The sequence below is a fragment of the Amphiura filiformis genome, chromosome 16 (assembly GCF_039555335.1).
Source record: "Amphiura filiformis chromosome 16, Afil_fr2py, whole genome shotgun sequence".
Lineage (NCBI taxonomy): Eukaryota > Metazoa > Echinodermata > Ophiuroidea > Amphilepidida > Amphiuridae > Amphiura > Amphiura filiformis.
Window position 1 is genome coordinate 12,267,434 of NC_092643.1, and position 17,802 is coordinate 12,285,235.

The 17,802-nt window shown below is 37.8% G+C and overlaps 1 protein-coding gene across 1 annotated transcript in view; it reads right to left on the reverse strand.

The window, feature by feature from the left end:
- Positions 1 to 17,802, reverse strand: part of LOC140135579 (dynein axonemal heavy chain 5-like) — a 109,286-nt gene that overhangs the window by 47,076 nt on the left and 44,408 nt on the right. Inside the window, 16 exon segments of the mRNA XM_072157120.1 lie at positions 925 to 1,171; positions 2,109 to 2,249; positions 3,447 to 3,688; positions 5,216 to 5,462; positions 6,123 to 6,419; positions 6,764 to 6,958; positions 7,674 to 7,861; positions 8,360 to 8,538; positions 9,089 to 9,261; positions 11,088 to 11,312; positions 13,158 to 13,319; positions 13,881 to 14,088; positions 14,726 to 14,889; positions 15,357 to 15,510; positions 16,169 to 16,368; positions 17,250 to 17,490. Of these exon segments, the coding sequence (XP_072013221.1) occupies positions 925 to 1,171; positions 2,109 to 2,249; positions 3,447 to 3,688; positions 5,216 to 5,462; positions 6,123 to 6,419; positions 6,764 to 6,958; positions 7,674 to 7,861; positions 8,360 to 8,538; positions 9,089 to 9,261; positions 11,088 to 11,312; positions 13,158 to 13,319; positions 13,881 to 14,088; positions 14,726 to 14,889; positions 15,357 to 15,510; positions 16,169 to 16,368; positions 17,250 to 17,490 (3,263 nt within the window).

The window sequence follows — 17,802 nt, forward strand, 5'->3', positions numbered from 1 at the left end:
AGAAAAAAAAAAGGGAAAGGCATTTGTTATGAGATTTTTGAAACTGTCTTTCTTACAGTGCCCCTGATTGGTCAATTTTGTGATATAATCATCTGAGTAACTAATCAAACAGTTGTGAATTTGCATCATTATCATGATTGGCTAACTTTAACCCTATGAGCACTACTGCCTTTCTTACAGTGCCCCTGATTGGTCAATTATTCATCTGATATATTCATCTGAGTAACCAATCAAACTAGAGCTTTTAGATCTTTTAGCATTTGGCTATTTCATTTGAAATCCACACCCCAAATGAAATACATGACCTCAATCTTTCATTTAGGTAACCCCATTTGAAATTCACACTCCCTGTGTGGAAGATTAAGATCATGTCTTCCACACAGGGAGTAAGGATTTCAGATGGAATAGCCCATTCCTCTTTCTCGACCTCATCATCTTCCTATGTTCAGTTCAATTCAGTTCAGTTCAGTTTTATCTATATGTGACATGTCATGTCAAAAGGAGATACTTTTGGGCACGTTATCAATTTTGAGGTTTTTACATATCTTAAGTATATAGATTTTTTGCACCACAAAGCCGTTTTCCCCAATGAAATCAGACATTCCTAAGCGAAGATATTGAGTTCGTAAGTTATGGTATTATAAAATTGGAATTTGAGATATCAGCCTTTAAAAATATTATTGACAATGTTGAGAGTAGGAATTACCTTGAAAAATGTCTCAAAAAATACAAGATGCCAGTTATATTCCGGCCTGAAACTATCAGGCAATATTTTGAACATTAATAACATCACAAATTTGCAACAAACCCAAATTGTGAAACAATCACCCCTGGGCAGATTTTTGGCTATTTCTCCAATTACGATCCTGCCCAAAAGTGTCTCCTTTTGACATGACACGTCACATATCTGTATACTATACATACCATCATTGTCCACAAAGTAGTCAAATATAGTCTCTTCACTTCCTGGTTTCAATGGTGGCAAATTGAGAGTGAATTCGTCATTATTAGTCATGAATTCCTGCAGCTTGGCTCGGTCTTCTAACTCCAGCAAGGCTCCAACACTCCACATTACAACAAAGACATACAGCTTTTCTAGGTGATCCATGGGGACTCCACCTCCTTCTTTGTCATCTTTGTTGGGAATTAGGCCTTTCAGCAGGTTGATTGCCTACAACATGGAAGTGTGAAGATATCACACGTTATTATTGGAAGGTATGAGTAGCTTACTTTCTAGTTACGTGACTTGTATCAGACAAAGAGCAAACATTCTGTAAAAAACTGTAATAATAGTGTTTTGTTCTTGTATTTAGATAAACAAGGTCTCATCATAACACAATCCCATTTTGAGAACCTTCAACCTACATGCAAATTCAAGTTAAAGCAACCAGCTACGAAAACAGTTTCTTCCCTTGGACAATACCTCACTGGAACAGCCTCCCTCACAGCATACTGGACATTACTGACTTCAAGGCCTTCAAGACTGCCATCCGGACCCATTTTACTTAGTTCTCCATGATTATTTTTTGCACCGCACACCAAGCTTAGGATTCAAAGGTCAAAACCTCTGTTGAGATGCAGGTACCTGCTTATACGGAGTAACCAATCCAGATCCAGATCCAGAGAATAAACAGACCTTACCTACGGGAAGGGGCGAAATATGTCACTGGTTTATGCATTCCAATGTTACGTGGACTATAATATCTCCAAGATCAACCTTTGCATTAACTTTAATGGTCATAATGACATGTTGACCCACCACATCAACCAACCTTAGGATAAGGGTTTGTTGTTGAAAGTTATCATATTAGATTTCTTATAAAACTATATAATATTGAAGTAAAAATCCAGAATTTCTCTAACATTGGTCAACAAACTTTACTGTGACTAAATGAATCATAATTTAAAGGCCCATTCAGAAATTCCAGCAAAAGTGTACAAAAATTTAAATTGTGTATAAGTCACTTGAAAGTGAAGGATATGTCATTAAAATTGACACTGGGTCTTTTTAAAATGATAATGTTTGAAATGCCTGCTGAGAATCCTGAACTATGCCAATATTTTTGTCCATGAGAAATTCAATTATCAACACCATATAACAAATTTACCTGTGCAATGATCATACATTCCAGGACATCCATCTTGAAGATGAGCTCTTGAGTGGCATGTCGGTAAATATGAGGGAAAGACGCCTCAAAAAAGCCAAGTAAAACAGCTCCCTCCTGGGGGTTTCGTTCTGTCAACCAACCCTGAAATCAACAACAAGAGATCACAATCAATAATACATGAAGGATACAATATGATAAGGATAAGATTGAAAGGTATCAAAAGAAAAGAACAGTAAAAAAGGAAAATGACTGCATGATGTCAATCAATTCTGACTTAAGTATGGCAATATTATCGTAACACCAACTACAATTTTCAGCACAGTACTTCAGCAGTCTGCCAATTTGGCGCAGTTTATGGCGTATACGGAAGTGGTATTCTGATTGGCTAACTGAATCACGTCATTATCACATCCCGGGCATCACATCAGCACCTCATTCGCTGGTCAAGTTGCGTAGCATCGCATGACCTAGTTCTTTTTGTACACAGTAATCAGACAGAGCAGACGGACAATGCTTAAGTAATTTGCTGAATAGTATGATCACTTGTAATGTATGGGGCTTAACTTTACTTTTTATCAACATGAAATATCATGCAAATGTTTTATGTTTGTTTTTCTGACAATGCAAGTGAGGAGTTATGCCTTGGAGACGAGTGGATGGCAGGAGCCATAATTTTCCAGTTTTAGCCATTTTACTAAAACACCGCGGTGAACTTAATATTAATACATTGCCCTTATGAGTCAAGGAAGCCAATAATTACATGTCTATTTCCAAAGGTCTTGTTGTTTTTTTAAAGGTTTATAATATATCAAACTGAAAGGTTTTTGGCATTCAAGAAAAATCATGCACATGAGGAGGAAATGACACCCCTTACAACAAGCCTTGGTTGGGGTCTTCCTTATAGAACCCACTCCAATATCCATGTGTGTCAGCTTTATTTGTCTCAATATTTGAGTACAAACACTACAAGGTAATGCTATCCTCCAACCCACCTCATGTATTTGTCAATTTGCACTGAATATAGACCACTTGACATATGACATCATTACCCGGCAGTATGCGTGCAGATTATGGCAATTTCCATTGTTCTTTGCCCTGCAGTGTACGCACGCATCGTAGTTTACTCAGGCCACATGCATTTTTAATCGCCCACCACATTTCATATAGTTCGAGACAGCCATTGAATAGTGTAGCGGTTCGTTCAAGCATATCAATAGACCAGTCCCTTGCCTTTGTTGATAAATAATGATGTCAAGTGGTCTATAGACAATCTTAAAGCTGCAAGTCCATAATGTTACCTTCAATACCCCAATTTCCAATTACTTTTTCCCCACTTACCTCAAGAATAGGTTTCCAGTCTAATCCAGATGAGCTCATGTAGACCATACCATTTCTTGACACAGTAGCGGGTGATGCATTGTCAATATTGTGAGGCTCAAAGACAACCTTACAGTTTGGTGCCATGGGAATACGATCACCATTGGCAAGAGTCAAGGTCTTGTTGTCATCCAGTACACTGTTGAGATTCTCAATCCAGATAGCATCAACAGGACCGTCAAGCACTATCCATATATGATCACCTTTGTGAGGAAAAAATAGACAATTTTACAATAATTTATAATAAGTGCGAGAGCATGGTGGCTGAGCGGAACAGGCTCTGTCTCAGAATTGGAAGGTTGCGGATTCGAGCCCCGGTGATGCCATTGTGTTGTGTCCATGAGTAAGGCAGTTTATCCTGATTTCTTCTCTCCACCCAGGTGTATAAATGGATACCAGCATTCTTAAATGCTGGGAAGGTAACAGACTCGCTGTGGAGGAGGTGTGGTGATCCCCCACAGCAAATATTTCACTGTGGAGTCTGGCCTAATCGCTAACGAAAGAGAGATAGGTACTCTGTCCTCTAAAAATGCAGGTCCGTCTCCTTTACCTTATCTTCTTTTACAAGTTAAGTAGAGTCTTAGATTTGAGGGTTCAAATTCAAGATAATTGTTAACTGAAATCCTAGAACAGACAGTATGATGAAAATGTTCCTAACATTATGGTCTGACTTTGAATCAATTCATACTTTTAACAAGGCGGTTCTCGAACCACGAGTCTCGCCTGCTTTCGCGACCGCAAATATTTTTGGTAGAGGTAAATGAATTTGGCGGTTATCGGCTGGGCACGATTATCTGGCTGATGGTGACTGTACCCACCAAGTTTCATGCCCATGCAACAGTTTTTACTAATTTGACCTCAGCTGACCCCTGGTGACCCTGAAATGACCTTCCAAAATTTGGCTCTAAATGTTGACTGTACCCACCAAGTTTCATGCCCATCCGACAGTTTTACTAATTTGACCTCAAGATGACCCCTGGTGACCTCGAAATGACCTTCCAAAAATTTGGCTTTAAATGTTGCCTGTACCCACCAAGTTTCATGTCCATCCAACAGTTTTTACTCATTTGACCTCAGATGACCCCTAGGTGACCTCGAAATGACCTTCCAAAAATTTGGCTTTAAATGTTGCCTGTACCCACCAAGTTTCATGTCCATCCAACAGTTTTTACTCATTTGACCTCAGATGACCCCCGGTGACCTCGGAATGACCTTCCAAAAATTTGGCTTTAAATGTTGACTGTACCAACCAAGTTTCATGCCCCAAGACAGTTTTTACTAATTTGACCTCAGATGACCCCTAGGTGACCTCAGTGACCTTGACCCACTAACCAATACAAACCGGTTCTGTCTCGGGTCAAGATGCACCCACCCACCAAGTTTGAGGAACATGCGACTCCTAGTCTCCGAGAAAATAGGCGGAAGGCAAACTTTAACCAAAACTTTCACCAAATTTGTCACACACACACCCCCCCACATACATACATACGCACGGAAAAGTGATTATATAGTCTCCTGCCTTATCAGGCGAGACAAAAATTGGAATGACACAAATGATTTACTTTGATGTGTATATTTATCTGTCAAGCATTAACACACCTAAAACTCATCCCATACACCCATGGAAATAAATGACATTCCAAAATTTAAATTTCAACAGAAGATAGATTCACTTTCATCCGAGCTGTAAAATTATGAAGAAGAATTACATCACTGGAAAAAGCTCGTACCTTTCTTGGCTTTCAAAGTTCTCCTCCATAGTGTAGAGAAGATTCCATCAGTCCAGTCATTGGTAGCTACATCCAGCCTACCAAACATCTGAGGTGCTGTGATAGCCTTGGGGTTCATTCTCAGCTCTTTGTGTGGGTTGCCACAATCTGTCATGGCCTTCATCAAGAGATGGATACAACATGTCTTGCCTGCACCGGATGGACCTAATGCCATCATGCCGTGACGTACACGCTGGGTTTCAAACAGCTGTAAAGAAGGTAATGATAAAGGATGATAATAGTTAACCCTAACATGGCCCATGGTTTTTTGCTATCAGAAGGGAAAGAAGGAACAAAGAATAGGAGAGAAGATAAACAAAGAAGACACTTGGTACTACCAGAATCGAACCTTAGACCCCTCGCTTGCCAAGCACAAGATCACTGGCCATATAGCCAGCGATTCCGTGTGTATATATGACTTGTGGTGATTGCATCATGGCATCATGTGGGATCTCATTTGGTACCCCGAGAATTGAACCTTGGACCCCTCACGTGCCAAGCACAAGATCACCGATGATTCAGTGCTTATATAAATAATCAAGATTTAAATTTTTAACCACGGGCACTTGCAAAAAAAAAAAACATGTAAAAAGGTTACTTTTTCATGTTTTGGGTGTCACAAACACAAAAAAATCATTTAAAAGGGTATGTTTGGCAGGATGTTGAATATGAAACATCAAAACATGGCAAAATAATTATGTTTTTAGCTGCTTTAGGGTAGTAAACAATACCAAATTATGTGTTTTGCATGTTAAAGAAGACCCACGGAAATACTTTGGATTCCACACAGGTGCCCCCCTCTCTCCCCATGGTCTAATAGTTAAAAGTTGAAGTCTGAAAAAGATAATATATGTTTTAGAAGACTTACCTGAATGAGTTTCAACACCCATGGAGGATGGTTGATCAACCCAGCCTCATCTACTCTCAGACTAATAGCAGCTTCTAAGTCAGGATACCCAGCTTTATCCAGGGTAATCCCTGGGAACAAGTCATTAATCAGAGACAAGAACAGAGGTTCATCTTCGTCTACCAGTTTAGAGAGATTCATGTCACGCAAGACACGCATCACGATGGTGTTCTCACTGTCATCAGGATTGGCTCGTTTGTTGGCTCCCAATGTACGCAGCACAGAGAGGATGTTACGCAGACCAAAATCATAATGGACCTGTGGGATAAAGAGAAAAGAGAGTAAATTAGAATTATGTGGTTCTTAATTAAGGTGCCCATTCAACAAAATATGTAGATAAGCTCATTAATATTCATAGATATTCAATTTTCATAATCAACACAAAAGAATGCAGTACATTAGACCATTATATACTATTAGCAAACCAAGTTTGAAGTTGATTGGTTATTGCGTTTAAGCTGCAAAGTGGATTAATGATTTTGCTTCCCCCAGCCATCCAGCCAGCGAACGAACGAACGAACCAGTAAACTGAACAGCCAACCATCTGTGCAATGGTACAAACAAACAAACTCACACAGACAAACAAACAAAAGACTACTGACCTGCTTTGACAGCTGTTCTTCACACAGCTTGTAGAGTGTGTAGAATTTCCTAGCCAGGATAATGTTCTCCATGAAACCACAACTAGCAAGCTTGACACGGATGATAATCTGTCTGTCTGGCACCATCATAGCAACAGTACGGAAGTTGATCTTCAGATTCTCTGGCAGTTCCTGGCGACCAGCATAACCTGGGTTCTACAGAAAGAGGGAAGCCAAAGGTTATGTAAACTGAAAATATGATACAATAATATGAAATGACAGCTTTTATTCATTGTGTTTACATATTAAAATTAAACTTCAAAGATGAATTTCTTGTGCTAATATATGACCATTCATCACAAATGGGCAGTTAAGGGGGTACTACACCCCTGGCCAAATTTGTGTCTATTTTTGCATTTTCTCAAAATTATAGTGCATTGGTGACAAGTAAGATATGTATATTATAGGGGCAAGGACAATAACTACTGCACTGAAAATTCAGCAACTCGAGGCAAGAAGTTATTGATTTATTGATCAAATATTGGTTTCCCTCATTTTTGACTGTAACTCCACAACTGTTGTCTGTGCTGAAATAAAATTTCTAGCGCAGTACTTGTAGTCCTTGCCCCTATACTATACATATCTTACTTGTCACCAATGCGCTATAATTTTTGAGAAAAATGCAAAAATAGGCACAAAATTGGGCAGGGGTGTAGTATCCCCTTAAGTCAGCCTTTTCAGTTTTTGAGATATTGGACAGGCAAATGGGGTACTTGAAAATTCACACTTCCTGTGTGGAAAATTAATGTCATGTTTTACATAGGGGCTGTATGAATTTCATCTGGTATAGCCCATTTTTAGCTCACAGCCCCAATGGGTCATGACCCCCTGCTTGGGAACCCCTGTATTAGCAAGTATCATTCTTACATACCATGGTAAGGAAGAGACCAAACTCTGGGTTCAAATCCACAACATCACCATCTGTAAAGATAAATTGTTTCTTTCTCTCCTTCTTGGCAGTCAGAGTAATGGCAATCTGTTGTGCAGCCACAGACAACACAGGGAGCTCAATACGATTAAACTCATCAAAGCAACCCCAGCTACCAGACTGAGCAAGACCTGCAGAAAGAGAAACACAGATAATCTTTAATGTAATTAAACCCCTCAATGTGTTAACATCAAACATCAAATTGGCACAAAGACAGAAATTGCCCTTCTGCTTGAAGCTCTGTGAATCCTATTTGGAAGCTATTTAAATGTGCTGGTAAGGTATTACATATGCCTACAGAGTATGAGAGAAGCAATCATCTGTGGCTACTAGATTGGAACTTAGAATTTGCACAACTAAGGCAATAAATAAACAGAAGTTCCAGAGCATAATTTAGTACTTCGTAAATTGTGTAGCAACAAATAACATATATCAAAATTAGTAAAGCAACTGTATCATTTTGAATATAAAAACATATGAAATTGAAAAACACTTTGTCTGAAATGTGGAGCACTTTACTATGCAATACCAGCTATAACAAGAACACCTGAGGCAATAAGCACTGCAACAATAACCCCACTGGTAGTCCTGAATCATAACAGCAAAGGGGACTGGAATCATGAACCCACCTTTATAGATTCTGCCTAGACCTCTGTAGTCCATCTGATCAGAGCAATTGAACACTACCACATACTTTCCCAGTGTTCTTCCCATATCCTTGGTAGTTTCTGTCTTCCCTGTACCAGCAGGACCAGCAGGGGCACCACCCAAACTCATACCCAATGCTTGGGATAGAGTAATGTAACATCTGCAGAATGAAAAAGAAAATTTTAAGATATATATGGTGAATGTCATTGTTGTTACGAATATGTAAGTAACATACCCCCACACACACAATTACACACACAAACAAGCACCCCACACCCACAGGCACACACTAACGAGGTTAAGCGTTCTGTGCGCAGTGGAATTGGATGCAGAAATTTCTTTCCTGCTTTATGCAAAGTCATGGCCTAATATGCAGACAAACTCTGACTGTTGGAAAATAGTCTGTATTAGTCTATGAGCAAAGCATTCTACACAATGCAAACCACTCATCATATATTTATATGACGAAATATTTCTAACCAGTTTTTTTGAAATCAAGCGTATTTTCATTTGTTGGCCCCTGCATCTTTACTGCATCCATTTGCATTATACACAGTGAAACTTAACCCTGATCTTTCTTAATATCTTCTTTCTCATTCTCCTTCACAGTTTCCTTATCCCTCCGTTTTTCTGTCCATCTGTTTGTCTATCTGTATATGCCTCCCTCTTGTTCTCTCCTCTCTCTCTCTCTCATTGCCTGTGATACCAACCTGTCAGTGAGAGGTGTGATGACAAGTCTCTCTGTACATCCCAAGAATTCATTCTGATACAAGAAATCCACATCAGTGATACTGATGATCATCTTGTCTGTGTCTTCATTGTAGTAGAATCGAGTCTGCTTCAGCCACTCAAAATCTGCAGGAGTCTTGATATGTTGTCGTACCTGATGGTGGAAGAAATTGATCATCAATACTCAGGATACTGGCTTATATGAATGTGTAATACAAGATAACATTGATTATCAACTGTCACACATTCTGATCCTATCAGGCCAAAGTTGGCAATTGTGAAATTAAGATACAACAAAAATATGGCACAAAAACAAATGAAATACAGAAGAAAATTACCATCATAAAAGCTCATAATGTTACGACCAAGTATGCTAGGGATGCAAGGATTAGAGCTACAGCATGCTTGCTTACTGGGCAATTTGATGATGACAATCACACAATTATTAAAATTGCCTTCTCTGGTGTGATTGGATTAGATTGTGTCATATGGTTTCTTTCAATCAGAAAGAAATAGCACCCATTTTGATGAATATTGCTAGTTGTATCAATGTGGAATTATACACTTGTAACTAAATGGAAACTTGGGAGGAAACGTGGGCTATATAGTTTGATCAGCTTGTAATCGGCAGAAATTGTTAGGCTTTTACCACTACGTCGAAAAAGTAGGTCCACGTTAAGAGTGATATATTTGACCTGTCTGGTCTATATTGTGTATGTTAAATAAAGTATAGACAAAGTATAGAACTTATGAGCTGATTAAACTATAGATGTAAAGATCTTATAATAAATTGTATAGATTCACTAGAAATACAGGAGGGTCATTTAATGCTTTGCATTGTAGCCATTAGGCTTCAACATAGAAAGTCCGACGTTTTGAGCTATTTTCTCAAAATATCAAGAGCTATCTTAAGGGATCTAGAATGAGCGTTTATGGCGTTTCTACAGTATTTTTTGTGGGACATGAGAGCACCTCAGACGTATCGAATTGCATTCTGAATACGAAGCATGTCTTTCTGATATCAAATAATTTTCATTTTTGAAATTCACGATAGAATACAAATTTTATGACAAATTATTAAAATTTGATATTTTTCAAATTTTTGATATATAACAGTCCTCGAAATAAATTTTATAAATCTAATGATATATTCTTAAAGTGTATGTAGCTGGGAGGAAAAGCCGACGATCAATTGAAAATTTTGACCTTTTATATTGAAGATATGGATTTTTTTTCCCCAAAAGACCTATTTTGTTTTGGTGTTTTGGGAAAAAATCCATATCTTCATCTGGTCAAAATTTTCAATTGATCGTCGGCTTTTCATCCCACCTACATACTTTAAGTATAAATTATCAGATTTATAAAGTTTACTTCAAGTACTGTTAAATATCAAAAATATCAATTTTAATGATTTGCCATAAAATGTGTATTACATTGCGAAGTTCAAAAAGTCAAAATTATTTGATATCAGAAGGACATTCTTCATATTCAGAATGCAATTCGATATGTCTGATGTGCTCTAATGTCCCACAATAAATACTGTCCAAACGTTCATACCCCTTCCCTTAAGAACCGCTGATCCAATCAAAACTAGGCTTGTTTGTACTCATTTTAATGCATTTTTCATGCTGATTCCAAATATGATCATGAAAAGTTACTATTGAAACTTGCTGTCTGAAGTCAACACCCACGTAGAGAGAGTTTTGAGAATGATGTTGAAGACACGTTTCTGTTCAAGTTTGTTCGGCTTATATAAGGCGGAAAAAATAAGACTCATAACACTCTGTATTGATATAGAATGGCATGCACGCACAGTTGGTCGCAATGCTTACGCTATTTGTGCGTTGCGTAATGCGTGACTGATGCACGCTTATGTAAATTTACATAACTTACATGCGTAAGAGGTATCTGCCAAGGGTGTACTCCGAGAAACATTTTATCACAAACTCAGCTGAATACTAAATAAACTAATAATCTTACCAAATCATCAAAGATATCCCTCTGATGCACATGGATTGTGATAAGAGTCTCAAACTTTCTTCTCTCCACCTTGGTGAGATTACGAGTGGTCTGCTGAATGAGTAGATTCAGGAGCTCCAGGAATCCTTGATTGGTTTGCTGCATCACCTTACGGTCATACTTGGCATTTACTAGGGCATCCTGTGCATCTCTGGTCCAGATCAGTTGAATACCAAGAAGGCCAATCTGTTATGGATTATAATGGGAATGTAATATCAGTGACATGATTTCACAATGTTTATCTTTTGAGCATTATTATAATCCCCTTTTCTATTATGAGATTGGGATTGGATTTTAAAAAGCTAGATCTCATGAAAGAAGGAATATATAGCTATTAATAACAACTGCATAATTTTGATGTTACAGCAGGGGCTATTTTAACGTGCCTCTTAGCACGTTTGTGCAGTGAGATTAAAAATCCGTGCAATGAGAATTACAAATCCGTGCTTAAGATAAGATAGAGTCACAAATCATAGCAAATCCTACGTAAAGTAAGTATTTTTGTCCAGTAAACATTTTTTATTCAACCAAAAGTTGCCTTAAAACGCCTCTGGAACATTGTCAAAATTTTCCGGCGACGACACAACAGTTTCTCCGCTTCTCCCTGTATTTTTCGGTAGGGAATGCCTCGCGACGAGAGCAGAGGCGTACCGATCGGGGAACTCAAGACTACTCCCTCGACCCCCCATTCCGATGCAGGCACTGCAATAAAAGTAACTACACTTGCCAACGTGCAGTGACCTTTTCCTACTAAAATAGCCCCTGTGTTACAGGTCACAAAATCTTCAGTGAGAGCCGCAGATGCAATATTTTGTACAACCTCTTACAACTTTATCCACTCATTTGGTTTGCTATCAAATATTTGTATTAAGGGGAGGATGGCTATCATTACAATCAGCTGTCTTTTTTGTCTTTTTGTCTAGCATTATTTATTCTATCCTACACTGCCAATATTTGATTAATGCTACTTATATTTTTCAAGAACTGCAAAATCAAATTATTTTGTTTTGTTGCTTTCGATAGTTCATTGACATGCAGCTCTTGTTATCTCCTTGATCTTGAAAATGTATGTCATTTTGTTTCCCAAAGTATTATCATCAAATCAGTGTTGTAGGTCTCGAGACCATCTCGAGACCTTTTTTGTAGTGTCTCGGTCTCGGATATCAAGGTCTCGGTCTCGGAACTCAAAAGATCTCGGTCTCGGACCTTCAAAAGTCTCGGTCTCGAACGTTTTTTGTTCGAGACCTGTCGAGACCTGAAGAAAAAAGATATGATTTTCTGTTGTTGTTCATTATTTATTCCTTACCCTAAATTTCAATGAATGTTGAAGAAATTGTTAAGAATAAAGATATAAAAATCATTTTATAAAGTTATAAAAAGTATAAATGAATCATAAGTGAGCTTGTTCGGATGTGAGCTTCCAATTTCAGTTCATGATTAAACATAGGTGGGCAGGTGGTGGAAGCGAGGATCCCACTTAACTTTTGCAATTGGAACATTCTCCACAAAAGCAAAATAGATGAACAAATAGAAATAGTTGCCCTGTGCAGTGTGCATCTTCTTTTCAGCACGAAAACAAGTGTGTTTTGTGCCCAAATATGGTAAAATCGCTCAATTTTGTGCGCTTCGCGCACTGGTGTTTCTAACCCTGCACACACTGGCCTAATTTTGCCTCCACTATCGCCAACATTTTTGAAATTTGGAAAAAAAATTAAGACAAAAAGTGTTAACTGCAGGTCCAAAAAACAGTTGGTACAATTATGAGTTCCCTTTCAAATTCTCAGCGCACACCCCTACCCAAACCAAACTTGAGTATCCCAGGGGATTAAACCAAGGTCTCGGTCTCGGTCTTGGTCTCGGAACTTAGAGGTCTCGGTCTCGGAAGGGGTGGTGTTGGTCTCGGAAGGTTTGGTCTCGGTCTCGGTCTCGATCTCGGACGGGCAGGTCTTGGTCTCGGTCTCGGTCTCGGACATAGAGGTCTTGACTACAACACTGCATCAAATACACCTGATCAGTACATCATATACTTACTTGAGCTGGATAGGACTCCAAGAACTCCACCATCTGAAAGTTGCCATCTGTGATTTGCATAGAAGCTGTACGGATGACCCCATGTAGAGAACGTTGTGCTGTTACCATCAGCTGCATCAGCCAGAGTTCAACATTGCCTTGTGCCATCACTGGTTTGTCAAGCTACGGGAAAAAGTCACACAATGGTAGGCTTAATACTCTGTGTGCTAGCCATACGCTTCAGCAAAAAAGTCTCAAGTTTTGAGATATTTTCTTAGAGATATTTGAGATATATCTTAGGAACCATTTGAACCAATACTAGGCTTGTTTGTATTCATTTTAATGCATTTTTCATGCTGATGCCAAATATGGTCATGAAAATGTACAATTCTGAAATTTTTGAATTTTTAAAGAAAATTGAAACCTATCGTCTGCACTCAACACCAGTGTGGAGAGGAATAAATGTTAAATTTGATACATATACTTTATTCAAATATAGTCGGCTACTTAATGACCATTCTCTGTGATGTCACAAAAAAATACAAATTTTAGTCGCTGTTGTAAGTTATTAGGAAATGTTTCAAATTGGGATGAGTTGATTTGTCTATGACTTGATTTATCAATAGACTCAAAATTTTAAACATGTTTATTTTCATAACAGGTTTCAATTAAAGGTTAGCACAGTTTGTAACACCACATAGAATAGCCCTAAACAGTCTGAAGTATAAACATAATCATACATACATCAATTTGTTCTCCCTCTGAGCTGATAATTGTCAGAATCTGATCATAAGTCTTCTCATGGAACTTGACAGATTTGGTGTTGTCAAAGATGCTCAGTAGATGTGCCTGGATAGTATGGGAATCACTGGCCTGGCCAAGAATCTCAAGGAGGGCTGGGTCAGATACAAAGAAGAAACGTGGGAACAGAAGACGCTTCTTTTCCAGGTACCTGTTGAATAAAATATATCCGAGAGGATAGTGTTAATATGAACAAGTTATCTTGAACAAATGTAATATCAATCTATACCAGCATTTATATTGCTATAAAGAAGTCACAGATATTAAACATGTTCAATTCTTCAATTGAAGTCACAATTACGCAACTTGATATTATCAATATCAATATGTTTAATTTTACGTAGCCTATGATGATAGCAGTAGCAAATTTCTGCTTTCAGTTATTCACGAGGTCTGCCATGATGACAAGTGACATCATTTTAATTAAGTCTTTACGGCAACGAAGCCCTATATATAGCATCCTGTGTTGCGGTAGCAAGTTTCTGCTTCAAATGCACTGCTAGCTAGCCCTGTGTTATTGCACAAAGTATGTATTACACTGTCATTTTTGTCTTGTGCATGGGCCTGATATCACACTTTACAAAGTGACATCAGTGGTTTTACACTGTTGTGCAGTAAGTGTGCCAACAAACCGCCCTTGTATGTCACTACTATGCCAAACTCTAGGTGAAACAAAGTATAGACACAATCTGATGACAAAATGGAAGGACAGTACTGCTGCATGTAAAATGTTCATAAACATTTTCTATAAATTCTTCACCTACAAGCACAAAAGTGTCAATACTTACCCAGTAAGTGATTTCTGACACAGCTCAAGTTGTTCCAATAGATGAGGCAATAGCTGTCCCATAGTCTCATCACCTACACAGCACTGGACTACATTAGTGTTCTCATGGGCTCGAACCATGATCTTCACCCATGACTTGTCTATGTTACTGAACCGCTTGGCTTCCTACAATACAGAAGGAAATAACAGACTTTTACTTGTAAATAATTCTATAAAAGACATGACATTTAATCAAGGAAAAACATTTGATCAATTGTAGACTTTACATGCACCTGCCAGAGTTTGTTGAATATCATATCAAGTTGTTCATATTACAAGTTGCATGGTGGTCAGGCAGCATGGCATTTTAGGGAGATTCCATTTGAAATCTACTACATCCATGTGGAAAATTTAAGAAAAGTGTTCCACAGAGGGAGTATGTTTTTTAAATGGAAGTGACTAGCGTTATTTTAAAATCACACTTCCCCTGTATTTAGCTTTATCTATATCTTCCACAACGGTGAGTATTTTAAATGGAAGTTACCCAATTGTTTATACTATTTGAAACACATACTCCCTCTGTGGAACACTTAGGCTAAATCTTCCACAGGGGAAGGGTGAATTTCAAATGTAATAGCCCAATGTATGCCTACCTTTGGCAGTTGCTTGGCAATATCACCGCCTACAAACACAGCTTCCAAATAGACCCATAGATTCTGTACTTGCATCCATTGTTCTATAATCTCACTGGTATTAGACAGATTCTGTACCCATAACTGGATATTCTTCTTGAATGGTGCATTGTATCTGAAAAATAAATGATATGACAAGATGTAATTAAATGGTATGGCATGGCACTAGAATTATGACAAAATGCCAATGTTACACATGTTTATTCCATGCGAACGTACAAGTCACAAGACCTGTAAAACTAAGATTACACATATTAAACATTTATTCCAACCCCTACCATGAGATATCTTCTCATGTCTAGCTTTGAATTTGCTCACTGATAGCTGTGTCTTCAAAGCTAGCGTGTCAAGCTATTGTTTTTCAGTACATAAGCACTGACATTTTGTGCAGTGCATGTTAAATATTCTGTTTATGTTTGAATTTGGATCAAAGTTATTTTGATGAGTCACTTTGGAAAGCAAAGTTGCCTTTTTTGAATTGTCTTAAATTCAGTTGGAAGTTTTAGCAACATTTTTGATGTGAGCACCCTTCTCAATCGGCTGTGTTTGTTTCTAAACTTCCATTGCATTACGCAGTGTCATTCTTCCCCAATTTCTAATAGGTTTTGATAGCTCAGGAATCTAGCTTTGAATGCAAAGCTATTGGTGAGCAAATTTGGAGCTAAGACTTCTCAAGCATTTCACATCATTATTGAGAATTCTGAAAGGAAAACGACATCTTAAACTATGAACAAAATCTTCAGTTTTATAAAAACAAACCGAGGGGTACTCACCTGTTACTCATGAGGGAACCAAGAACCATCAAGCTGTCTTCAAGTAGTCCAATGATCTCAGTGGTATTGTCTCCACGCAGGAGTAGCTCCCCCCTGTTCTTGAAGTTAGCAAACATGATGTCCCTTGCACTCCATTCAGCAATCACTGTTTTCAGCTTGGCTTCAATGTCTTTCTCTTTTACAGCTGATATGCAGATATCCTACAAATTATGATTGATTGATGATTGATTGATTGATTGATTGATTGATTGATTGATTGATTGAGTGATAACTTTAATATGAATTTTTTCACAGCAAAAATATATATTCTGCCAACAAAGGTTAATGACGATGTTATACTTCACATGATTTTTCATAGAAAGTGACATCCCTTTCACAATATGATACTAATTATGTGTGTTTAAAAGAGGTCTATTTTTCAGATTTTTTTTTAATTTTTTGATTTGTTTATTTATAAAAATCTGCAATAAACATAATGCATCAACAGAAGTGATCACTGAGTGGTAGGTGATCAGAAAAGGTCATTATTCACCCATTGCATGGTTCCGACGTCCACCTCGATCTAGCAGCATGCATGAATGGGAATTGAACCAGTCATATAACATTGCATTAAGTTATGTAATTCTTCCTTTCATGTCATGCCAGTTCGAGGTTCTTCTTGCTTCATGGCGGAAATGTTCAATAGGCAAATAATTCCCAAAATTCTTTTTTTATATGGGTCATTAGGTGACTAAGTCTTAAATATGGATTCATTGGGTATTATGCAATTAATTCTGAAAAATATACAATACAATATTCAACCTATAACTAAACTGACCTCAAAAAAGAAACTTATAATTTTTCAGTGCATTTTGCTGTTGTGTCAGTTGAACAACTGCTTGGTTACTAACATGTGTATTTAAGTAATCCTGTGTGCAATTTTTGTTCATTTTTATGGAGAAGATTTTAAGATCTGACCTTGTGAAAAATTATAAGTTTCTTTTTGAGGCCAGTTTATTTGTTTGTTTTGATAATAACAGTATTTAGTGATATATAGAGTACTTATTTGGTCGAAAATCTCGCCTCTAAATCTCATATTTACCTCAATATCTTCTTTGTTCTGCAGCAGAGGAGCCTCCATAATATTCTTAAGACAGAATCCTTCATTCTCAATATCAAACACATGTCCTGTAGTATCCGCCATACGTTGCCAATGCCGCGTCTTCATGGCCTTGTTGGTCATCAGCTCCAGAAGTGGACAGGTCTCATTGAAATCATCAATGGTTTTCTTGAGGGCGTTGAAGGCCGGCCACTCCTTCAATGCACGTGGAAGCTTGCGACATCTTAGAGAACATGGACATACCATTTTAGGATTGAAACCTTTTTCTAAATTTGTGCCTAATTTAAGATACGATAAACTTTGACCTGCATCTTTTTACTAGTACTTGTTGTTTGTATTATAGGTTATTGTTTTTTAATTGGACTTGTAACATTATTTGCTTTAGTAGGCTTTAGGATTTAGGATTTTTGCCCATCAAACTCACATTTTTTATTAGTTTGATTACCTAAGTTGATACTATATAAGCTTTTCAGAGTCTGTATTGCGTAGTGACGTAGCTTGCGACGCCATCACAGCATCTTCATTCAGCGTAGTG